The sequence below is a fragment of the Rana temporaria genome, chromosome 1 (genome assembly GCF_905171775.1).
Source record: "Rana temporaria chromosome 1, aRanTem1.1, whole genome shotgun sequence".
Classification (NCBI taxonomy): Eukaryota; Metazoa; Chordata; class Amphibia; order Anura; family Ranidae; genus Rana; species Rana temporaria.
Genome location: NC_053489.1, coordinates 187,915,473 through 187,936,331, shown reverse-complemented (window position 1 = coordinate 187,936,331; position 20,859 = coordinate 187,915,473). Strand labels below are relative to the sequence as shown.

Here is a 20,859-nt window from a genome sequence, read left to right as displayed (position 1 = left end):
GGAGTCTATTACCGATTCTATTTCCTGGTAGGCCAAGGATTTGTGAACCAAAACACTCACCCCCCGAGAGTAGGAGGTGTGAGTGGAGTGGTATGCCTTGCCCACCCAGGAAAATCCCAGGCATCCTATAGTGTCTTTCGTAAGATGAGTCTCCTGGAGACCCACTACTGCGGGATGGAACTTCTTCAGGCATGAGCCAATCATAGTGCGTTTCAGGGGGTCATGGACACCACGGACATTCCATGATACTATAGGTGTGGTGGCCATGACCGTTGGGGATTAATGGCAACGCCGTACGGCGACAGTGTCACAAGTCCACCTCGAGCACAGGAGTCCAGAACAAATAATGCGTGCCTGTAGGCATCAGTCCATGTACGAAATGGGTGGAGGTATAAAAAATATAATGTGGGGAGAGGGGAGGTAGCGTAGCGTGTAGTGAGATGAGCAAAAAACAACACACAAACTGAGATGAAAAAACACAGTCTCCGGAACTCTGTGCCAACCGGGCACCTATCAGTCCTCCCCAGACTACGGGGTCGTTCTCTAGCGTGTGCGACATAGAGGGGGGCCTCCCCCTCTGCCGCTCAGATTCCAACATTGGAAGGGTCACTTTTCAAAAGCTCTGAGCTCGCGCTGACAAAAACAAAAAAAAAGAAAAAGAAAATAGCAATGTCCCGCAATTGGAGATATTAAATACAGGCATTTCCCACAACAGGTGTCATACCTAGTCCATCTTGTGCGGTCAGGTGTTTCAGTCCCCCTCGTCTACGTCCCGTCTCCTGCGCAAATCTTGTTCGTTGCGGTCCAACCACTCCGCAGCGTCCGCGGCGGATTCGAAGAAGGTGGCTTGGCCTCTGACTCTTAGTTTAGCCGGGTACAGCATGGCGTATGTCACTTGAATCTTTTGTAGGCGCTTCTTCACATCAGCAAATTTGGCCCTCCTGCGCTGCACTTCTGCGGAAAAGTCCGGGTAGAATGAGACCCTTGCTCCATTATAGTGTACAGTCCCCTTCTCCCGCGCCAGCCTGAGCACTATTTCTCTGTCTCTATAATTGAGGAGCCTGGCGAGCATGGGCCTCGGCGGATTACCTGGCGGGAGAGGTCTTGGTGGCGTGCGGTGGGCCCTCTCCACCGCAAATAGTGTGGTAAATGCTTCCGCACCAAACATCTCCTGGAGCCATGACTCCACGAAGGCTGTGGGGTCCCGGCCCTCCACCTTCTCAGGGAGCCCCACGATGCGAACATTGTTCCTTCATAGGCGGTTCTCGATATCGTCTGTTTTTGCGTTCGCCTGACCCGCTTGCTGCAGCGCAGTTCTGGTGTCTCTAACGAGGTGGGGCAACTGGTCCTCCACCTCACTAACGCGCCCCTCCACTGCCGTGGTGCGTTCTCTTATTTTCTGGATGTCATGTCGGATAAATGACACAGTTTCTGTCAGGGCCCCAAACTGCAGCTTTAGGCCATCCACGGACGCAGTCACAGATGTGGTGCAGCTTTGCACTGCCTGCAGGATCTCACTCAGCGTGGGTTGTGGAGCATCCTCTGGCCTCTCAAACAGATCAGCTATCTGTCCTTGGGACACCTCCAGTGGCAGCGTGTCATCTAGGGTGGAGGCGCCATCTTGCCCCCCAGCCTCATGTAATGGTGTCGACAGCTGAGGGGGAAGGGAGCAGCTCGGGCCCTGGAGCTTTTGGGTATAGTACAGCATATCTTTGGGCTGCTCCCTCCCCTGCTGTTTTGGGGTCTTAGCCGGCTTACCCATCTCCTTGTGTGTCTCCCAGCCGCGCGTGGCCCTCTGAGGGAGGACGGAGCCGGCGCCATCTTGGAGGGTCAGGGCCGCCACCACCGCCGCTTCCTTTTCGCCTCTACGGGCCATCTCGGGGATCGGGAAGGTCTCTGTGTGGTCGCCGCCGTGTGGAGGAAGGTAGGGTGGGTCTGTCGGCGCTTTGTGCGGTGCAGGATCGCCGCGGGAAGGATCGTTGCAGGATCAATAGCGGGAGCTCCGTGCCAAGCGTCCGCTCACATGCCTGTAAAGGCCACGCCCCCGCATTATAACTAGTTTGATACCTCTTGTTTTATTCACCTCCAGCACTCCTGAATCATTATTCTCACTAACTTCCTAGTTTGTGGTGCGCATTCATTCTTGCTACATCACGGCCTAATGGGAACTACAGTTCCCATTAGGCTTTGCCTCCATGCCTGTGAGGGATAAGAGAGCATCTTCACGCAGGGCTGTAGTCATAGGGAGGGGGTGAGCACATTCTGCTTTCCACCATGCAAAACGGCTCAGATGCTGGTGGAAAGCAAGAAGAGGAGAGACAGGAAATGGCATTTTCAAACCTGGATTACTGTATTTTGGAGGTCAAAAGGAAAAATGAGGTAAGTGATATTTAAATGCTCTAGCTTACAGCAATCAATTGATCTAATAAAAAACAAACCTTTAGTGTTCCTTTAAGTGAAATGAAAATACTGTGTGAATAAATCCCAATTGGATGTGATCCCTATGCAACATTACCCATAAGCCTATCTCTACTGCCTAATGGCTTTGACAGGCATAACATTTTATTAGCAAGTATCCCTGGCTATCTAGGCAAATTCATAATTGTTTTAAATGAACAAAACAGAAAAACTGAAAATACACCCCCAGGGTATTTTTAAACCTTTCCTCTAATCCTCAACGTACTTTTTTAATTGAATATGAGTCATGATACATCATATGAGAAATGGATGCCGAAATAAATAAACTTAATTGGATGCGCAGCAAAACTATAACCAGGAAAAAAATCAAACACCAGCATGATCATTTCTGGAAATCCCAAGGCTCAGTACGGCGCTGAGCGATAAATTGTGGGACCAGCATTGCAGGAGGTCTAAAATAAAGTCTTCAAAGATATAACTTGGGGGTATGTTTCCTTTTGAACTTAATGGCGTACGCTGATTTACTCCAGTTGTTATTCAACACTGCATAAACGGACATTTAGCACACAAACAAACTTCATAAAAACAGTTTTCATCCCTTCACTACTACAATACTGATATCGCATTCAGTGGCACAGGTTTCATCTATTTCATTTTTTTATTAATAAGGTAAGGCTCAGGAATGTTAGACTTAAGCCCGATACACACTATCAGTTTTCCTGCAGGTTTTTCTCTTCAGGTTTATCAAAACCATCTAATATGAGGTCAAACCTTGAGGCCTCGTACACACGACCGAGGAAGTCGTCGTAAATTAAACATCGTTTTCCTCGATGAGTTCCTTGTTCGGCTTGTCGAGAATCTTGACAAGCTTTCTTTGCATACACACTGTCAAGACAAAATCTCATTGTTCTCAAACGCGGTGACGTACAACACGTACGACGGCACTATAAAGGGGAAGTTTGATTCCACTGGCACAACCCTTGGGGCTGCTTTTGCTAATCTCATGTTACTGCGTGTTAAGTAAAAGTTTGGTGAGAGATGATTCGCACTTTTCAGTCTGTTACAGCGTGACGAATGTGCTATCTCCATTACAAACCCTACTTTTACCAAAGGCACGCTCCCATCTCTTTATTCTGAGCATGCGCGGGTTTCTAAGCATACACACAATCGTGTTTCTCTTGTCGTAAACCAGCTCGACGAGGAAATTGAGACTCCCGACAAGGAAAAAGAGAACTTGTTTTCTTTTTTTCTCGTCGAGTTCCACTTCCTAAGGCCTCGTACACACAACCGTTTTCCTCGACAGAATCCATCAAGAAACTTGGTGGCAGAGCTTTTTTGCAGAGGAAAACGGTCGTGTGTATGTTTTTCATCGAGAAAACTGTCGAGGAACTCGACAAGAAAAAAAGAGAACAAGTTCTCTTTTTCCTTGACGGGAGTCTCAATTTCCTTGTCGTGTTCCTCATCGAGCTGGTTTTCGACGAGAAACACATTCGTGTGTATGCTTAGAAACCCGCACATGCTCAGAAGGGTGGCACCAATGGAATCAAACTTCCCCTTTACAGTGCCATCTTACGTGTTTTACGTCACCGCGTTTGAGAACAACGAGATTTGGTCTTGACAGTGTGTACGCAAAGAAAGCTTGTCCTAACAAGGAACTTGTCGAGGAAAACAATGTTTCATTTACGACGAGTTCCTCGGTCGTGTGTACGAGGCCTAAGGCCTAAGAGTTTCAATTTGTATGCAATCAGGCAGGCCCTTGCACTACATGGTTTTGGTAAACCTGAAGAGAAAAACCTGCAGGAAAACTGATAGTGTGTATGGGGCTTTAGAATTCGTTTGAAAATATGATTTATCTCTTTCTTTTTCTCCTTTGCTTTTTCTCTTTTCTAATTCTCCTCTTCTCTCCTTCTACTTACAATCTTACACAATAATGGTAGCGGAATCTATCTCCTGATTTTCTTAACTATTATTATACAATAGATATATAGTTCCAATGAACAAATACAAACCTATTGATTTCACACAAAACCATTCTTTAATCTCTAATGCATTCTACTCCAGTAATATATGCAAATTAATAACTAAGATCTTTTTTCTCATCTTTTATGGACATATATTATATAATTGTTCAACCTGGTTTGTAATCATTCGCTTTTCAGACAGAGCATATTTTATGTGAGAAATTAGATCTTCATCTACATAGGTTAAGCTTAAATTTATAAATAGTGGAACTTCAGTTCGATACTGTTTTCTAGTATGTGATCTGTTACCATTGAATGTACCTATATTTGTTAAATATACATATATTTGTATTTATCAAAACCTCAATAAACAAAACTTACAAGAAAATATGATTTATATGTATTTTTGGAGCAGTCAGATTTCTACATGTGTGCCCAATTTTTCTCACCTGCCATAGACATTGTGAGGGCCTTTCACTCTCAATATTAGAGCTTACTTGACCTGCTGCCTGCTTCATTGTGGTTCTAAGCTTGTTGAAAGATCTTCAGCATTGCACACTTGTGACAAACGTCTTTCTCTCAGTTGTGCTCTGTGGTTCCTTCCATGGGCCCTTGCACCCTGTAATGAAATAGCAGCCACATGGCCAGATCTAGGGGAACGGCAGCGGGCTGTGCCCCACCAGATTTTAGTTGTGCCCCCAGGCCACCCTTTCTCCGCGGACTTTGTGCCTGGCCTGCTGAGTTCCTCCCCCTTCCCTGCACCTAGGAAAGTGACAAGAGGGGGGAAGGCAGCCTGACGCAGTGAACTAAAGTGAACATTAAAGTACACATAGGAGAAGTGGCAGAGAAGAGAGAGCTAGGAAGAGGTGCGGGCTGTGCTGTGATCTCCCCCTTCTGTCTGAACAGCGCTCCTCCATACAGCAGATGACACAGTATAGTAGGACATGTGGGTTGTGGGCGGATAATCAAACTGTGTACAGCCCAATCTAAGAGCGATACCGTGCCATCTGCTGTATTGGAGGAGTGCTGCTCTAACAGGAGGGGTGAGAGCACAGCATAGCCTGCACCTTTTCCCGCTCTCACTCCCGTAGTTCCCAGCTGTAAGTTATGGGGTGGTGGAATGGTACTGGGACCACAATGGTGGGGAGGCAACAATCATTTGTGCTTGGGATGAGAGGTTTGTGGGGAAAAAGGAATACAATGGCATTTGTGCTAGTAAGAGTAAGGGGGGGTATATGCTCAGAGGAGAAATGGGGGGTATGTGTTAGGAGGGGGGATCGAGGGGAATTTGTGCTAAGAGAGGGGATTTGTGGGGAGAGGGTTTGTGCTAGGCTGGGCTTGGAGTATTTATTTGGGCTGAGAGAGATGGGGGCGAATTGACAGTGGATGGACACAATCATGTAAATTCAGTACTAGTGCTGGTGCAGTAGGTGTTACTAGATATGTGCAGAATGGAAATGTTTTAAATAAATGTGGGAAGGAGGAAAGGAGGGGTTGGCTGGGGGGATTGGATGCCCTAAGTGACTGTTAAAGTCCATTAAGCGATGATCAAAGAATGTTGGGAGGAATGCCTTGATCCAGGAGTCCCAGCTTGTACGAAATTTGGGCATGGAGTTTTGGAGACATACCTTTAGCTTTTTGCTGATCATGGGCCAATGTATGCAAGATTAATAATACTGCTTTTCAACTATGAAAGGTATGGTCATTTTTTTTGTTATACTGTATACTGCATTTCAGACATATAAGCAATGTATTCACATAGACTTTTAAAATTACTGATAAGTTAATTTTAAATAGTCTCGGGAGGAAGCTCAGTGCACATAAGCAGGCATCATTAACCTGGACCATGAGAAAGTGGGACTAAGATTTCATACAATCATAATAAATGTATGGATTGAAATGTACAAAGTATTCTACTGAACTGCTCCCTGAGGAAGTACACCTGTCAGAAGGCAGGTATTGGCAGTTGGCAGCCATACTCCAGGGATGCCTAAAGCCACAGACTGAAAAGAGATTTGGTCTGTAACCACTCACAGAAAAACAGATATCATCATACAGCAGATGTTGGATTTTTTATGTATTTGACTAAAACACAATTTATTTAACAGCAGTGTTGCTCAGAGTGACTATAAATGACTTCAGCATATACTCAAAGATATTTATTATCCAGGGGGTGACCAGGTAAAGGCACTACCAAGTCACACTGGATGTAAATGTAAACATTTACAGGACCAAAAAACCTACATGGAGAGAAGAAAAGGGCATTTCATTTAAATTCATACAGTTTGCTCCTGTTTTGTAAATGTTTCATTATAGTGTAGCCCCCAATTGTACCTCATTAGTAGAGGCTGTCCCTCTTTTGGAATCAAATCCCTCGGTCCCTCTTAACTCCTCAGTTGTTCCTCTTTTTTATCTAATGTACAGACCTTTACAAAAATGTATTACCAAAAGTGTTATACAGCACTAAACCCTTCATTTAACCTCTATATTTTGGTATGTATTACTTTTAAAAGTCAGTATAAAGGAGTAGTAGTAAAATAGTTTTGGTTTATGTGTCTTAGGCCTACAAACTTTCTACTAAAAGGCGTCCCATTTGCTCATCTCAGAAAGCTGCAAGGTATCCTAAAGAACAATGGGCCAGATTCACGTAGCCCGGGCGCAGCGTAACTTAACCGATTTAGGTTACACCGCCGCAAATTTTCTGGCTAAGTGCCCGAGCCACAAAGCACTTACCTGGAAATTTGCGGCGTTGTATCCTAAATCCGTCCGGCGCAAAGCAGGCCAATTCAAATGGGGCGGGTACCATTTAAATGCTATTTTCCCGACGTGCTTTGCGCGAAGTTACGTTGCGCCGAGTTTTGTGAATCGCGACGGGTAAAAAAGAGTTGCGGCGGGAAAAATAAAAAATTTGAAAAAAATTCAAAACCGACGCGGGAACGACGGGTATACTTTTGCATGGTAGAGTACCTTTACACTTTTGTAAAGGTACCCTATCTTTGCGACGGCAAACTAACACTTACGGCGACTTAACGAAGGGAAAAAGCTTTGTGGATCTCTGTAAGTGCTAATTTGGATACCCGACGCTGGATTACGACGAGAAATGCGGCCGCGGTACTGCATCCTATGATCCGACAGTGTAAGTCCATTACACCTGTCAGATCTTAGGACTAGCTATGCGTAACTGATTCAATGAATCAGCCGCATAGATAGAAACAGAGATACGACGGCGTATCAGCAGATACGCCGTCGTATCTGCTCTGTGAATCTGGCCCTATGTCACCAGTGTATTTAGGATTTAGTTATCTTTACAAACGTTTGCCTTCCTGATGATGTCATGACGGAAAACCTATTCAATCAGTTTGTTCACACTGATAAGATCATACTGATCATGTTAGCATAATAGTTACCACATTCCCCAAATCAAATAAGAAGCATCAACTAAATTCAGATCAATAAAATTAACTTACCCACACAATCAATTTATTGATTTCTGCCGAGTATGTGTTTGGCAGCATTTTCCATTAGAGTCTGCAATCAACTTTGGTTGGCACACTAAAAGTGGAAGGCGGGGACATAGCGTCACTGGCTCTCCCTGAAATGAATTCTTACTACTGATGCTTGTGCAGCATAGTCCATCGTGCCATCTCAGTGTTACACTTAAAGTGGTTGTCAACCCACTTCAAATAAATTGTCTTATTCCCTCTGTATTATTATAACATGTGTCCCAGTACCTGTGTAATGTAAAAAATCAGCGATCTGTACAGATATAGGAGCTCAGCTGATTCCTCTCCTCTCTTCTCTCTCCAACTCACAGCTGGGCTGAGCCCTCCCGCTGACGTCAGCCAAGGAGGAGGGGGAGAAAGGAGAGAGAGCGCCGACAGTCAGCTGAGCGGCAGTAGCCGTGTTTATATAGGTACAGATCGACTGATTTTTTACATTGCACATGCACAGGGACACATGTATTAATGGTACAGAGGGGATAAGACAATTTATTAGATGATATGAGAGCAGCAGAAGTGTGGGGGGGGGCAACGCTGGTACGAGCAGGGAGGGGAGGGGGAAGGAGACACAGACATGGGAGACCTGCAGATATTAGGCTGCAGATGACGGAATCATGTAGACTGACCATGGTGTCAGGGCTCAGCAGCCATGATTATCATGGTCAGTTTGCAGAGGGGAGGGTATAGCCAGGCAGGATCAGCCAGTTTTTTTAGGGTGTACAGGGGGCCAAATGACACAGCACAAGCACTGTGCTGTATAACATGCTTTAAGGGAACAGGCTCTGTACTCAAACAAAAATGTTATCAGCTCAAAAGAGATTTCTTTTGGTTGTATTTAATCACCTCTAGGATTTTTATTTTCTGCTAAACAAATAAAAAAAGATCATACATTTTTTAAAAATTATATTTTTTTTGTTTTTGTTACAATTCTTTGTAAATACGTTTTCTCCTTCACTGACGGGCACTGATGAGGCAGTAGTGACGGGCACTGATGGGCACCAATGAGGTGCCATTGATGGGCACTGATGATAGGCACTAATATGCAGCACTGATAGGCACTAATAGGCGGCCCTGATGGGCACTGATAGGCAGCACTGCTGGGCATTGATAGGCGGCACTGATGGGCACTAATAGGCAATGCAATGGTCATAATCCAAAGTTGATGCTATATAATTATGAAGTTACATGGGGTATATGGATGCTTTTAACTGATCATTTCTAGTTTAAACTTCCACTTTAAAGAGTAACTTCACTTTTGTTGAGAAAAAAAACATTCCCCCCTGGGTTATTACCTATGTACATTGCAAGGATTTTGACAACCATTGTTGCAGATTCCTACCTTTTGTTATTCTGAAGAAATCCCTGTGTGTTTCTCTATGTCCATGTTCTAATGGGAGTGGTTTCATAGTTATGAATCAGCTGTGGCGCCTGCACACACTAATGGGGAAAGCTGCTGGGCCTAAATCCCTTTAGACGTGTTCCTAGTGAGAGTATCTCACCAAAAATGACAATTTAATTTCAGGGGATAACTGAAATCTGAATTGTATCTTGGTGCAGACTTCTGGGGGGAAAAAAAAGTTAGCCAATCACACAAGCAGGAAATGATGCTTCTGGGGGGTGTTCTGTTTCCAGGTAGCCATATTGCATTGCATTTTACAGAAAATTACAGTAGCTACAGATTGAAAAGTAAAGGTAATTTTTATTAACATTCAATTACAATATGACTTGTGTCACAATTGTATACGCTATATTAATTATCCTTTATTTTCATTTTATTTCCCCACAAAAGTGGAGTTACCCTTTAAATATAATCAGTTACAACTAAAGATGCGCTTAGGTATCCTCTAATCTTATCTCTAACCCAAACTCAAAATTCCAGCTTTTTTGTACTCCAGTGAGCTCCTTCGCCCCACAGCTCAAAAAGACCAGACCTAAACTTGCTCAAACATAAATTATAATTGTGCATACCTATAAAAGATGCATATATATATATATATATATATATATATTTATATATATATATATATATATATATATATATATATATATATATATATATATATATATATATATATATATATATATATATATTTCCCCATTGTTTAGCCTTATTACTTTATCTAAGTTCAGACTCTTCAAAGTCACAGAGAGTAAGAAGGCATTTAAAGGGTAACTCCACTTTCGTGGGAAAAAAAAAAGCAAATAAAGAAAAAATAATATAGTGCATACAATTGCGAAACAAGTAATATTGTAATTGAAAGTCATTCAAAATTAACTTTCCGTTTCAACCTGCAGCCACTGTAATTTTCTGAAAATGCAATACAATATGGCTACCTGGAGTTGTTCTGTACACAAAAAGTGTACAGGACGCCCTCAGAAACATAATTTTCTGCTTGTGATTTGGCTCACCAATTTTCCCAGAAGTCTGCACTAAGATACAAGTCAGATTTTAGGCACCCCCTGCAACAAAAATGTTGCATACTCCCAATAGGAACACGTCTAAAGGGATGGAGTTGCCAGCAGCTTTCCTCATTAGAGCCATGCAGGTGCACAGCTGGTTGATAATTAGGAAACCACTCTCATTAGATTATTTTCCACACATGGACATAGAGGAACAGAGGGATTTCTTCAGAATAACAAAACTTAAGAATCTGCAACAACAGTTGTTATAATCCTTGCAATGTACATAGATCACCCAGAGAGGAATGTTCTTTTCTCAACAAAAGTGGAGTTACGCTTTAAAGTCTGACAGTTGTTGCCTGTCCTTACACACTGCACACTCCAAAGGATTCATAAAGTAAAGTATAGTATTATAAATGAATGGTAACAATCACTCACTGTGTTCATTAAGAAAAGGAAGGGGCCAGAAAATATGACATATTTACTACACCCAGTCACCCTAGAAGCCCCCCCCCCCCATTTCTATTCTGAAATCAACCCCACTGTGCTGATGTTCTGTCGAGAAGTGCCCCCCATCGAATAGTGCCCGGGATGTACTGCGAATGCGCATCACAACAGCTGAGTTTACGATCAGCTGTTGTGATGGCGAGACGGCGCCTGCGCATAATAGCAGACGGAAAAAAAAATCTGTCAGATTGTGCCCCGTGCTGCCGAGGTGTGTTCATGTATGTGGGTGAGGGGGGGATTAGTACATGATGGGGGTGGATTATTAAATAATGGGCAGTGCTGCAAAACACATATTTTTCAGCCATTCTTCCTGGACGCTTGCGCGAAATGTTTAGTAAACTGAAGGGTGGGTTTTTGTATCAAAAACATATGTGTTTTGCAGCACTGGACATAATTAAAAAATAGACCATATAAAAAATAGACCATATCAAGCATGGTGTCAGGATGATTAAAGTGCTACCACCAGCCATTTGCCCAACAAATCCCCGCTGACTAATTCCCCCATCAACTCCCGAGACTACATTCCACCTCGCACACCATCACCCATCCGCCAGTTGCCTCCACTCCTTCAGTCATTGCCAAAAGTTTGTTCCACGAAACCAGTCCCTCAAGAGGGGGGGGGGGGTGTCCATGAATGGCAGTTTCGAAATGTGGTCACCCTAGTGCCAGTGGGATTGAGAGAATGCAGCAGCACTGCAGGGGGAGACATTGGGCCCAGACAGCAGAGGGAAGGGGACCCTGTGTAGTTACATAGTAAGTGAGGTTGAAAAGACAAAAGTCCATTAAGTTCAACCTATGTGTGTGATTATATGTCATTATTACATTATATATCCCTGTATGTCGTTGTCGTTCAGGTACTTATCTAATAGTTTTTTGTAACAATCGATGCCCCCGCTGAAACCATCGCTTGTGGAAGGGAATTTCACATCTTTGCCGCTCTTACAGTAAAGATTTGAGGGACTCATCATTTTTCAGAAATTTTTCCAGCAACGTGGAAGGCAGGGGTAAGGTAAGTATAAATCTATCTGTTTCTTTATAGGCACCTAAACATAGTATGAATTAGCGATTTCTACAGAGGCCAGACATTAAAAATTTACTATAACTATTATAAGAATATAAACAGTATTTAACTTATATTCTTAAAGCACCATTGTGGATAGTTCTCCTTAAATTTAACAAAAGTGAAGTGAGGCTGGTAAAATGCATTACAATCAGATTAGGCAATCTCTTGAGATTTACCGACAACTGTCTAATACAGGGGCCTGCCTGATTGGATTGAAATTTAATTGATTCTTTGGTAAGACATTGTACTACTAATAGTTTATAAATCTAAAGGAAATGGTACAATTGAAATTCAACATGTGCAGCTAGTCCTGAGTTGGAATTTGCATAGAGATTTTTGGGGGGCTCCAGAAGGTTAGTGAGGGGACAGGGGAATGCATGTAAGTGTAGCACCCTCTACCATAGGTAGGTGCTAGAAGTGTAGTGTGTTTCTAGGTTCTGTCAGTGCAGGTAAATTTAAGCAGGCAAATGCTGCGAGCTAGGCCTGTTTTTGGGGACAGGGAGTGGTTAGTGTAGCAGTAGGTGACTGACATGTACTTCAGCTTTTGGACGCCTCCCCTGCTTCCAGTGAGAATGTTCTGGAAGAGGGACAGGGCTGAGAGTTGGAGTGACATGGAGTACATGTGAGGAGCTCTGACCAATCCCCAACTGGGATTGGCAGGGGGCAGGCCTCCTACATATACTCATGGTCAGCCTGCTGGGAAGGAGTTGTCTGCTGGGTGAACTGAAGGATGGAGTGCTAGACTGCGTGTAGGAGGAACACCCCCATCTGGGGGGTTGTGACTCAGGCAGAGGAGCTCAGGAGAAGGAAGGGAGCCTCTCCTTACACAGTCATGGAGAGGTGTCTTGGAACAGGAGCTGGAGAAGCAGATGGTCTGCACGGTCCAGGTAAATCCTTCAGGAAGGACTCAGGGCAGGAGTCGGTGAGTGAAGCACAGTGGAGATCTGGAAGAGGCATGTCAGGGGAGCTGGGTGCAGTGTCAAAAGAGAGACTGTGGGGTTTGTGCCAAATCAATGCAGCCTGGGGAGCAGGATTTGCAAGTCGGGCTTGCTGGGATCAGTAGTCCATCATCAAATATCCTTTTAAACTAATGTTCAGGGCCAGCAAGAAGGGGTAATGCAGGCCCCTGGCCTATTAAGGATCATCAAGCGAAACTCCTTCTAAGACTTATTCAGAGTGAGGCCTAGTCAGCTCAAGATGGTGGGACAGGATTTATAATGCTGAGATAGGAAGGTGATATGCAGGAGGAGAAGTGCCTAGGAGGTAGAAGTCTGCAGGTTGAGTGCAGAGGAGAATGGTCTGAAGTAACGCTGTCAAGATTAGAGTCAACCATTTTTGTTCTATCCAAGGAAATGTAAAGCATAACCGCTATAACATTTTCAAAGTAATGAGTAAACCACTATGAGATTTTCAATGTAAAGCCGGAACCGCTATAACATTGCAAATACTAATCCATCCCATGGGCATCCCATATCCCTTTCCCCATCCAAGTTCAATTCCCCAAATAAAATAACAAAACAAAGCAAAAGACTTTTCATTGTCTACAAAGTGTGACGTATGGATGCCTGGCAGCAGGGTGAATATGCATGGATGTTAGTAACTTCCCTGAATGGGTAAAGCACAGGTTTGCTTTACATAGCTCTTATATTGAAAGGATTCATGGTACACCACTGGTATTTAACAATAGTACACAGAGCAATGAGGGTGTATAAAGTATGGTAACACACAACAAATTAGATTTTAATTCATGGTAGTGAATTGGATGCTGAAAGACTGTGTAAGGTACAACTATTTTAATGCCAATATGGATTTGATGAAAAAACAGTTCCCCCTAATTCCTAATAAGCAGTAACTTAAAAGTGAACAAAGAAGGGTATAGCATCCTTATAACCCAGCATTGTCTATTTCTCCTTGCAGCTGTCCTTGTGACACTTGAAATGAAACAAAACACATTAATGGAAAGAAAACGTGTTTGAAGATAATTGGCTAGATCTGCCACATCGAAAAAATTTAGGAAGAGAAAAATTTGAGTGAGTCTTTTGAAAATGAAACTAATTAAAACTGGCTAATCCAATCCCATTACTGTCAGCAAGACTGTGACCAAGTATAACAAAATACATGTATATTAGACTCACAGATTCTGGCTTTACCAGGCTGCAATTTAACAGTTTGCTCACATTACATTTGACTTTGAAGTGGTTAAATAACCTGAAGAGATGTCACAAAACTTCAGGCTGCTGAAACACAACCGCTTCAATTAAGGTTTAAAGAAAAGAGGAAAGCAGGAGACCGCTCAGCTCGGTGATAAGCACTTCTGTTTATAATGAAAATGCTTCCTGTGTTTTGATTAGTATTTACCTCCACTTTCCAACTATGACAAAATGTTATTTATTACCTTACAGTTCTCAAGCCAGTCCTCGAGGATATCTCACCAGTATAATAAGCAAACTACCAAATTCAATATTGCAAAATGTTTGAACCCGGTTGGAGCAGTCAAGGGTGAAAAACAGCCAATGGCCAATATGTTTGTTTTCAGCACTGGGCACCTGGGGCTGCTAGTATGGTGGTCCTAGCAACCAATCACCAGCTTCTTAATTTGAAAAAGAAACTTCGTAAGCTCCCGCTGTTTTATCAGCGATGCTGTGTGCCTCTTCCATGCTCTCATCCAGCTTCCTGCTCCATGCTACGCTCTGCTCTTACATAGTTACACAGTTATATAGTTGTCAGGTTGAAAAAAAAAACCACAAAAGTCCATCTGGGTTCAACCATAAAAAAAATAAAAAATAATATCCTACAATCCCATATACCCAATCCTATACCCACAGTTGATCCATAGGAAGGCATAAAACCCCAGCAAAGCATGATCCAATTTGCTACAGTAGGGGGGGGGGGGGGTTTCCTGATCCCCTTGAGGCATCACATTTTTCCTGGATCAACTTTACCTATCAGTGATAGTACCCAGTTAGATTTTGTACATTTAGGAAATAATCCAGGCCTTTCTTAAGTACATGTTGACAGGGGGGGACTGACAACTCATGGGGCCCCCGGGCAATAGAAGATTATGGGGCCCCCGGGCTTACAGATGGCCACCACGCCAGGAGGCAGTGCAGAGGCAGGGCAGCTAAAATCTCAGGATTTTCACATCAAAAGCATGTCGGTTTCAGACATATCAGGGACAGATGTAAAAAAAACACAGATTTTTACATACTGTCCCTGGTTTTATTGAGCCTGGCAACCCTGATGGGGCCCCCTAGTTCTTGTATTAAGAGAGGTATGGACTCCAGAGACAGAGATATAATTTTGCCCCTGTACAAATCATTAGTAAGACCTCATCTGGAATATGCAGTTCAGTTTTGGGCACCAGTTCTCAAAAAGGATATCGAGGAACTGGAGAAAGTGCAGAGAAGGGCAACCAAACTGATAAGAGGCATGGAGGAGCTCAGCTATGAGGAAAGATTAGAGGAACTGCATTTATTCTCTCTTGATTACAGATTAAGGGGGGATATGATCAACATGCAGGGGCGGACTGACCATTGGGGCTCTTGGGCACTGCCCGAGGGCCCCATGACAATCATTTGCCCTTACTTAAAATGGCCACAGCCATGGGGATGTGTATTTTTCAAAGTGATTTCTCAGCAAAATAAACTAAGCTATGGAGACATTCATAGATGGGGGAGTTTCCTAAGAATATTATAAATTAATTAAATAGTGGTTTTAATTTGTGGTGATCAGATGCAGTATAATTCTACTTTAATCCAATGTATTATATACATGAGAATATATAGGTAGATTCAGTAAGAGTTAGGCCGACTTATCAGTAGATAAGCCGGCCTAACTCAGAATCTACGCCGACGTATGTTTAAGCGTATGCTCAAACAGAGATACACTTAAACATATCTAAGATAGGACGGCTTGCGCCGTCCTATCTTAGATTGCAATTTTTCGGATGGCCGCTAGGTGGCGCTTCCATTGCGGTCGGCGTAGATTATGTAAATGAGTTTGTACGCCGATTCACGAACGTACGCCCGGCCGCCGCAGTCGATTTACACCTTTAAGGTGGAATAACAATGTTAAAGTATAGCCGCCGTTCCCGCCGCGAGATTTGAAATTTTAACGTCGTTTGCGTAAGTCGTCCGCAAATCGGGATTTACATCGTTTACGTCCACGTCTAAATCAATAGGCCCGTGCGGCGTACGTAACCGCAATGCACACTGGGAAATGTAGTCGCCCGGCGCATGCGCAGTGACAAAAAAACGTCAAAAACGTGAGGTCAAGCCTCATTACCATTAAACACACCCCCCCCCAACCCATTTGAATTAGGCGCCCTTACGCCCGCCGCATTTACACTACGCCGCCCTAAGTAAGGAGGCAAGTACTTTGTGAATCATGTACTTGCCTCTCTTACTTAAGGCGGCGTAGTGTAAACACGCTAGGCTACGCCGACCTAGATTTGCGTGCCCCTACCTGAATCTACCCAATAGTGTTTAGACATGTCTTTAACGGTTTCTATTGTTTTAATGTATTTGGAAGTCCAAAAATGTTGATGTTGAGATAAATAGGATTGAGTAATGTGTATTTCTCATTGGCAGAAAAATCTCTGATTTTGGGGGCTATGTATAAAAGGCTGAAAGAGATACAGTAATTTTGAGTCCTCACATCCTTTGTACCTATATTTGATTTTTTTAATGGTCTGTGCTTCATCCACTTCCATGTATTTCTGTTAATTCACAGAGGAGACGGAATAAGACATAACCGGGAAAACTAGCTGTGCTATTAGCCAAAAAAAATGTGGGGGAACTGACTATGCATTGTGTAGATTGCTGCTTTGTTACCTGTGCCCTGGGGATGCCAAATGTATACTTATTTGGGCATTGTAACAGATACACATTGCTTTATTCTAGAGTGTAATATCTCAGCTGCTTAGTGTTTTTCCAGACATGCTTGCTAATTAACTTTATAAATTTACTGAAAGTTCTTGTTAAATTACTTCTGGGAATATGTAATTTGAACATTTTGTGTTTTTATAATAAACTGTTACATTTGGAGAGTACATGTTAAAATATATTTTGGCATTATATTCTCTCAGTAAAGGAGTTGTTTTAATATGTTCTATATATTGCTATATATATATAGCAAGTATTGAAAAAAAGAGAAAAGGGGCTGTCCGTGTGCGAGCTCTGCTTTAGCTCAGCAGGGATCGCTCCGTCGATCCCCGCTGAGCAGGCAGATGACAGGTCTGTCTCTGTATACTGTGAAGGGACCGACCTGTCAGAGCGCCGCTCTCCCCTATGGGGGATCAGATGACGACGGACCTATGGAAAAATAGGGGTTTCCTCCGTCACACTTTGGCGGATCGAAGCGGGTCAGATGTCAGCGGGCATGTCACCACTGACATCCGTGGCTCCATAGAGGTGCATGGAGTGCCCATTCAGGTCCGAATAATAAAAAACTGACAGGCGGGTCGGAAGGGCCCTTAGTGCCATGCCATGAAGGGTCATATATATTATGTGATCTTTATTGTTTCTATGTATCAGAATAAGCACTTGGAATTGTGATATGTATACAGGAATGCAAGCCCCAAATTCTATTTTTTTTTTTACCAGAATAGTGTACCAATATTAAAGCAAATCTGGCACAAACCAAGGCAATTATGTCTGAACAATTAAAACTATGGCATGCGGAATATTTACTTGAAGTGGAATTCCAGCTTAGCACTAACTAATCTTAAAATTGTCCCCACCTTCCTGTTAACAGCTATGCTTACAAACCTGTGTAAGAAAGACGTATATACTTACAGTACCTATTTTCACTCTGGTTCGGTAAAGTGACCCCCTATGTCAGCCAATGGCTATTGCAGGGATGAGGAGAGAGCACACCAATAATGGCTAGTAAAGCTTGGAGTGGAGTGGTGATGTCACCCATAGACTTCATTGGCCCATCAGTTGTCAGCACTCTCTCCTCTCCCCTGAAACCACACTGGTTTGCACAGGGGTGCCGGATCATGTGTCCGGATCGCAACAGCCTGAAAAAAGGTAAGTACATACATCTTTCTTACACAGGTGAGTTAGCATAGACATAGGGGACAGTTTTAAGAGCACTTAGGGTTAAGCTGGAAGTGTGTTAGAGATCAATAACAGCAGATACCCAAAATCTAATAAATCACCATGTACGGTATTTCAATTTCAATATGGCACCATGTGTAAATGAATTTTTTCCTCTGAAAATCATTTACCTTATATGCATATGTTATTAGGATTAGCATTGGAAAACTCAAAATATATTCCATTATAGACACTACATAACATGATATGGGAGCAGCATACCTTAACATGAACTGATGTGTCATTGATCCTCCAACTATCGACACAAAGAAAGTGACAACATCTCCCACTTTTACTGGGCCTGGTGGGTATCGAATCTGAATATTGCTGTCCAGTCTGAGCAGAGACATCCTCAAAGTGTGGCGGGTGGGATAAACAATTACACTGCCAAACCTTTCCATTACACTGGAGGCTTTGTGGGCAGCATCTTTATTGAACTGAATCCTGTTTGACCATTTAGTCTCCTCTGTATAACATTCCTCATCTTCTCCAGTCGTATAGACGATATGATGCAGTTCCACTGGGATTCCTTGTGGTGGAGGGGGGTAAATATGATCCTCTGTAGGAGGAGATGTACTTAACCAGCTGGACAACAGCTCCAATTCTGCAACACACAATCCCAGATTACCTTTCAGTCTACAGCTTGATGAAATTTCCCGGTTTTCTAAGGTGGCGACCATTCGAACGCATGGTAAAATCTCTGCTGGGTTATAGTCCTCCCAGTCTCTTCCTATGATATAAAATAATGCCTGCACTTTGGGTTTGTCAGAGTATATTGAACTCTCAATGATGTGGGCTTTTAATTGCCAGTTAAATGTGAATTTGTTGGAGAAACTGAAAGTACTTGAGGTAATCATCAAATTTTTTGGCACAGTTTGCTCTGCTGAATAGGGTCCATAGGTGGCATTTATGGCTGGGGACTTCTTGGCATTATATATGAAAAGGGGTTCTGTTCTGGACTGCAGACTTGAGTTTTTCATAAGGTCTTGATTGGCCTCTTTAAGAAAAAAGGAGACTTCAGAATTACAGACGTGATAGTTCACAGGTAGATAGACAGGGACTGATGAAAACCTCTGTATGCTATCCATCGTTGCCCGGCTCTCTATTACTGCAAAAGAGAAAGTAAGATATAAAAAAAAAAATCAATGTTTTGATCATTGAAAGCAGAGAGGTTTTTTACAGGAATGCCTTCCTTTCAAACAGTTTCTAAGGCAAGTGCTTGGACAATTTTCTCTTCAGTGAGAAAAAAAGTACATAAAATGCTACAGATAACTTCAAGTAATTACATATTATCCAACCAAGTAAAAAAAAAAGTTACAATCACCACCTATTATATGATCTGAAAATCATGGAAGTCTCGAATACAGAACAATTTTCTTTAAACAGCTACACAGCTCTATGTTTATCCTTTTTATAGATAGATATAAATACTGTTTAAGTACCTTAATCAACCACACAAAAATGCTTACAGGATCTACAACTGTGCTGAAGGTGTCGCATATAGGACTAAAATTCCATAGTCAAAAGGAGATGTTTTGCAAAGACTATAAACAATATTACTCCATAAGTTGTATGAACAGTAAAAATGTATATATTTAAACAGAGGTGTAGAATCAGGGAGAGCCGTGATGGCAAAAACTGTGAGACCCATGACCTTATGACCATGGCCCATCTCTGCCTAGCCAACATAGGCTATAATGAACCTGAGTGGTAGAGCAGCCAGGGGTACCACACTCATTATGCTGACTGTCAGTAACAACACATCCTCGTGTATAAAAAAAAAGGTTGTGATTATTTTCTGATGCCTAGAACCTGCCATAATTACGAGCATGAAAATGCAACAGCCTGCCCCAGTCTTCTAGTCTTCAGTCCTAACAGGGACACCCTGTCAGGGGAGGCAGGTGAGGCAGAGCCTCACATGGCATGAACATAAAAAAAAACGAACTTTGAGGGTCGTAGCTCGGCGACCTGAGGTCACACAGACCCCAAATTTAGTGGGTAGGTAGCCTAAGTCCTACCCAACCACTGGTAAAAAGTGGGACTCCTGCGATCTATGGTTCCGGAGATATGGGGCTGCTTGTGCAGCCTGTCAGAAGCGAAATACAGAGCGGCCATTTTAAATACAAGCTGGCACACTCTGTTTGCAGCAGACTGAGAAGTTGAGCTCACAGTGCCTCTCCTCACTTTTTGCTAGAGGCACTGAGCTCAATGGACAGCTTGGAGTCTTGGACCAATGGTAAAGTACCATTAGCCCCAGCTGTCCAATAAAAATGCTGCAGTTGAGGCACGCCTCTCACTGCAGTGTCATAGAAGGGGGCATGTGTCTAAAAGACAAATGCTCCCTTCCAGCCCAGCCCTCTTAACTACAAGGAAAAAACATGTGTGTATGTGTATAAGATTTACCCACAATCCCATGTTTTTCTCACACATTCAAGAGGGAGAATGAGAATCTGCTGCTGTTGAAAAGGTTTTGTTATATTCATGATAAATCATATATTATTATGCTATATGTTATAAGATAATAATTTATTATCTATTTATTGTGAAATTACTGGTTTGAAGTTAAACCTTCAAACTTCCATATTTTGTCCGTTAAGCCACCTGCTTGAGTACAGTTTTTGGAAATATAGTAAATTACCTTAAAAACTATATATAATAATTATTTGTATACTACTTATGGTAATTAACCCCTTGCCACCCAGGCCAATTTTGACACTTCTCTTCTATAGGTAATAATCATACCTTTTTGCTAGAGAATTACTCAGAACCCCCAAATAATATATATATATATATATATATATATATATATATATATATATATATATATATATATATATATATATATATATATATATATATATATATATATATATATATATATATATATATATATTATTTGGGGGTTCTGC

At 42.5% G+C, this 20,859-nt stretch overlaps 1 protein-coding gene across 1 annotated transcript in view; it reads right to left on the bottom strand.

Moving 5' to 3' along the window:
• The window catches only part of TMEM132B (transmembrane protein 132B), a 751,132-nt gene that overhangs the window by 534,665 nt on the left and 195,608 nt on the right, over window positions 1-20,859 (bottom strand). The window contains exon 2 of the mRNA XM_040347367.1: window positions 18,173-19,058. Coding sequence (XP_040203301.1) covers window positions 18,173-19,058 — 886 coding nt within the window. The remainder of the gene's footprint in view (window positions 1-18,172; window positions 19,059-20,859) is intronic.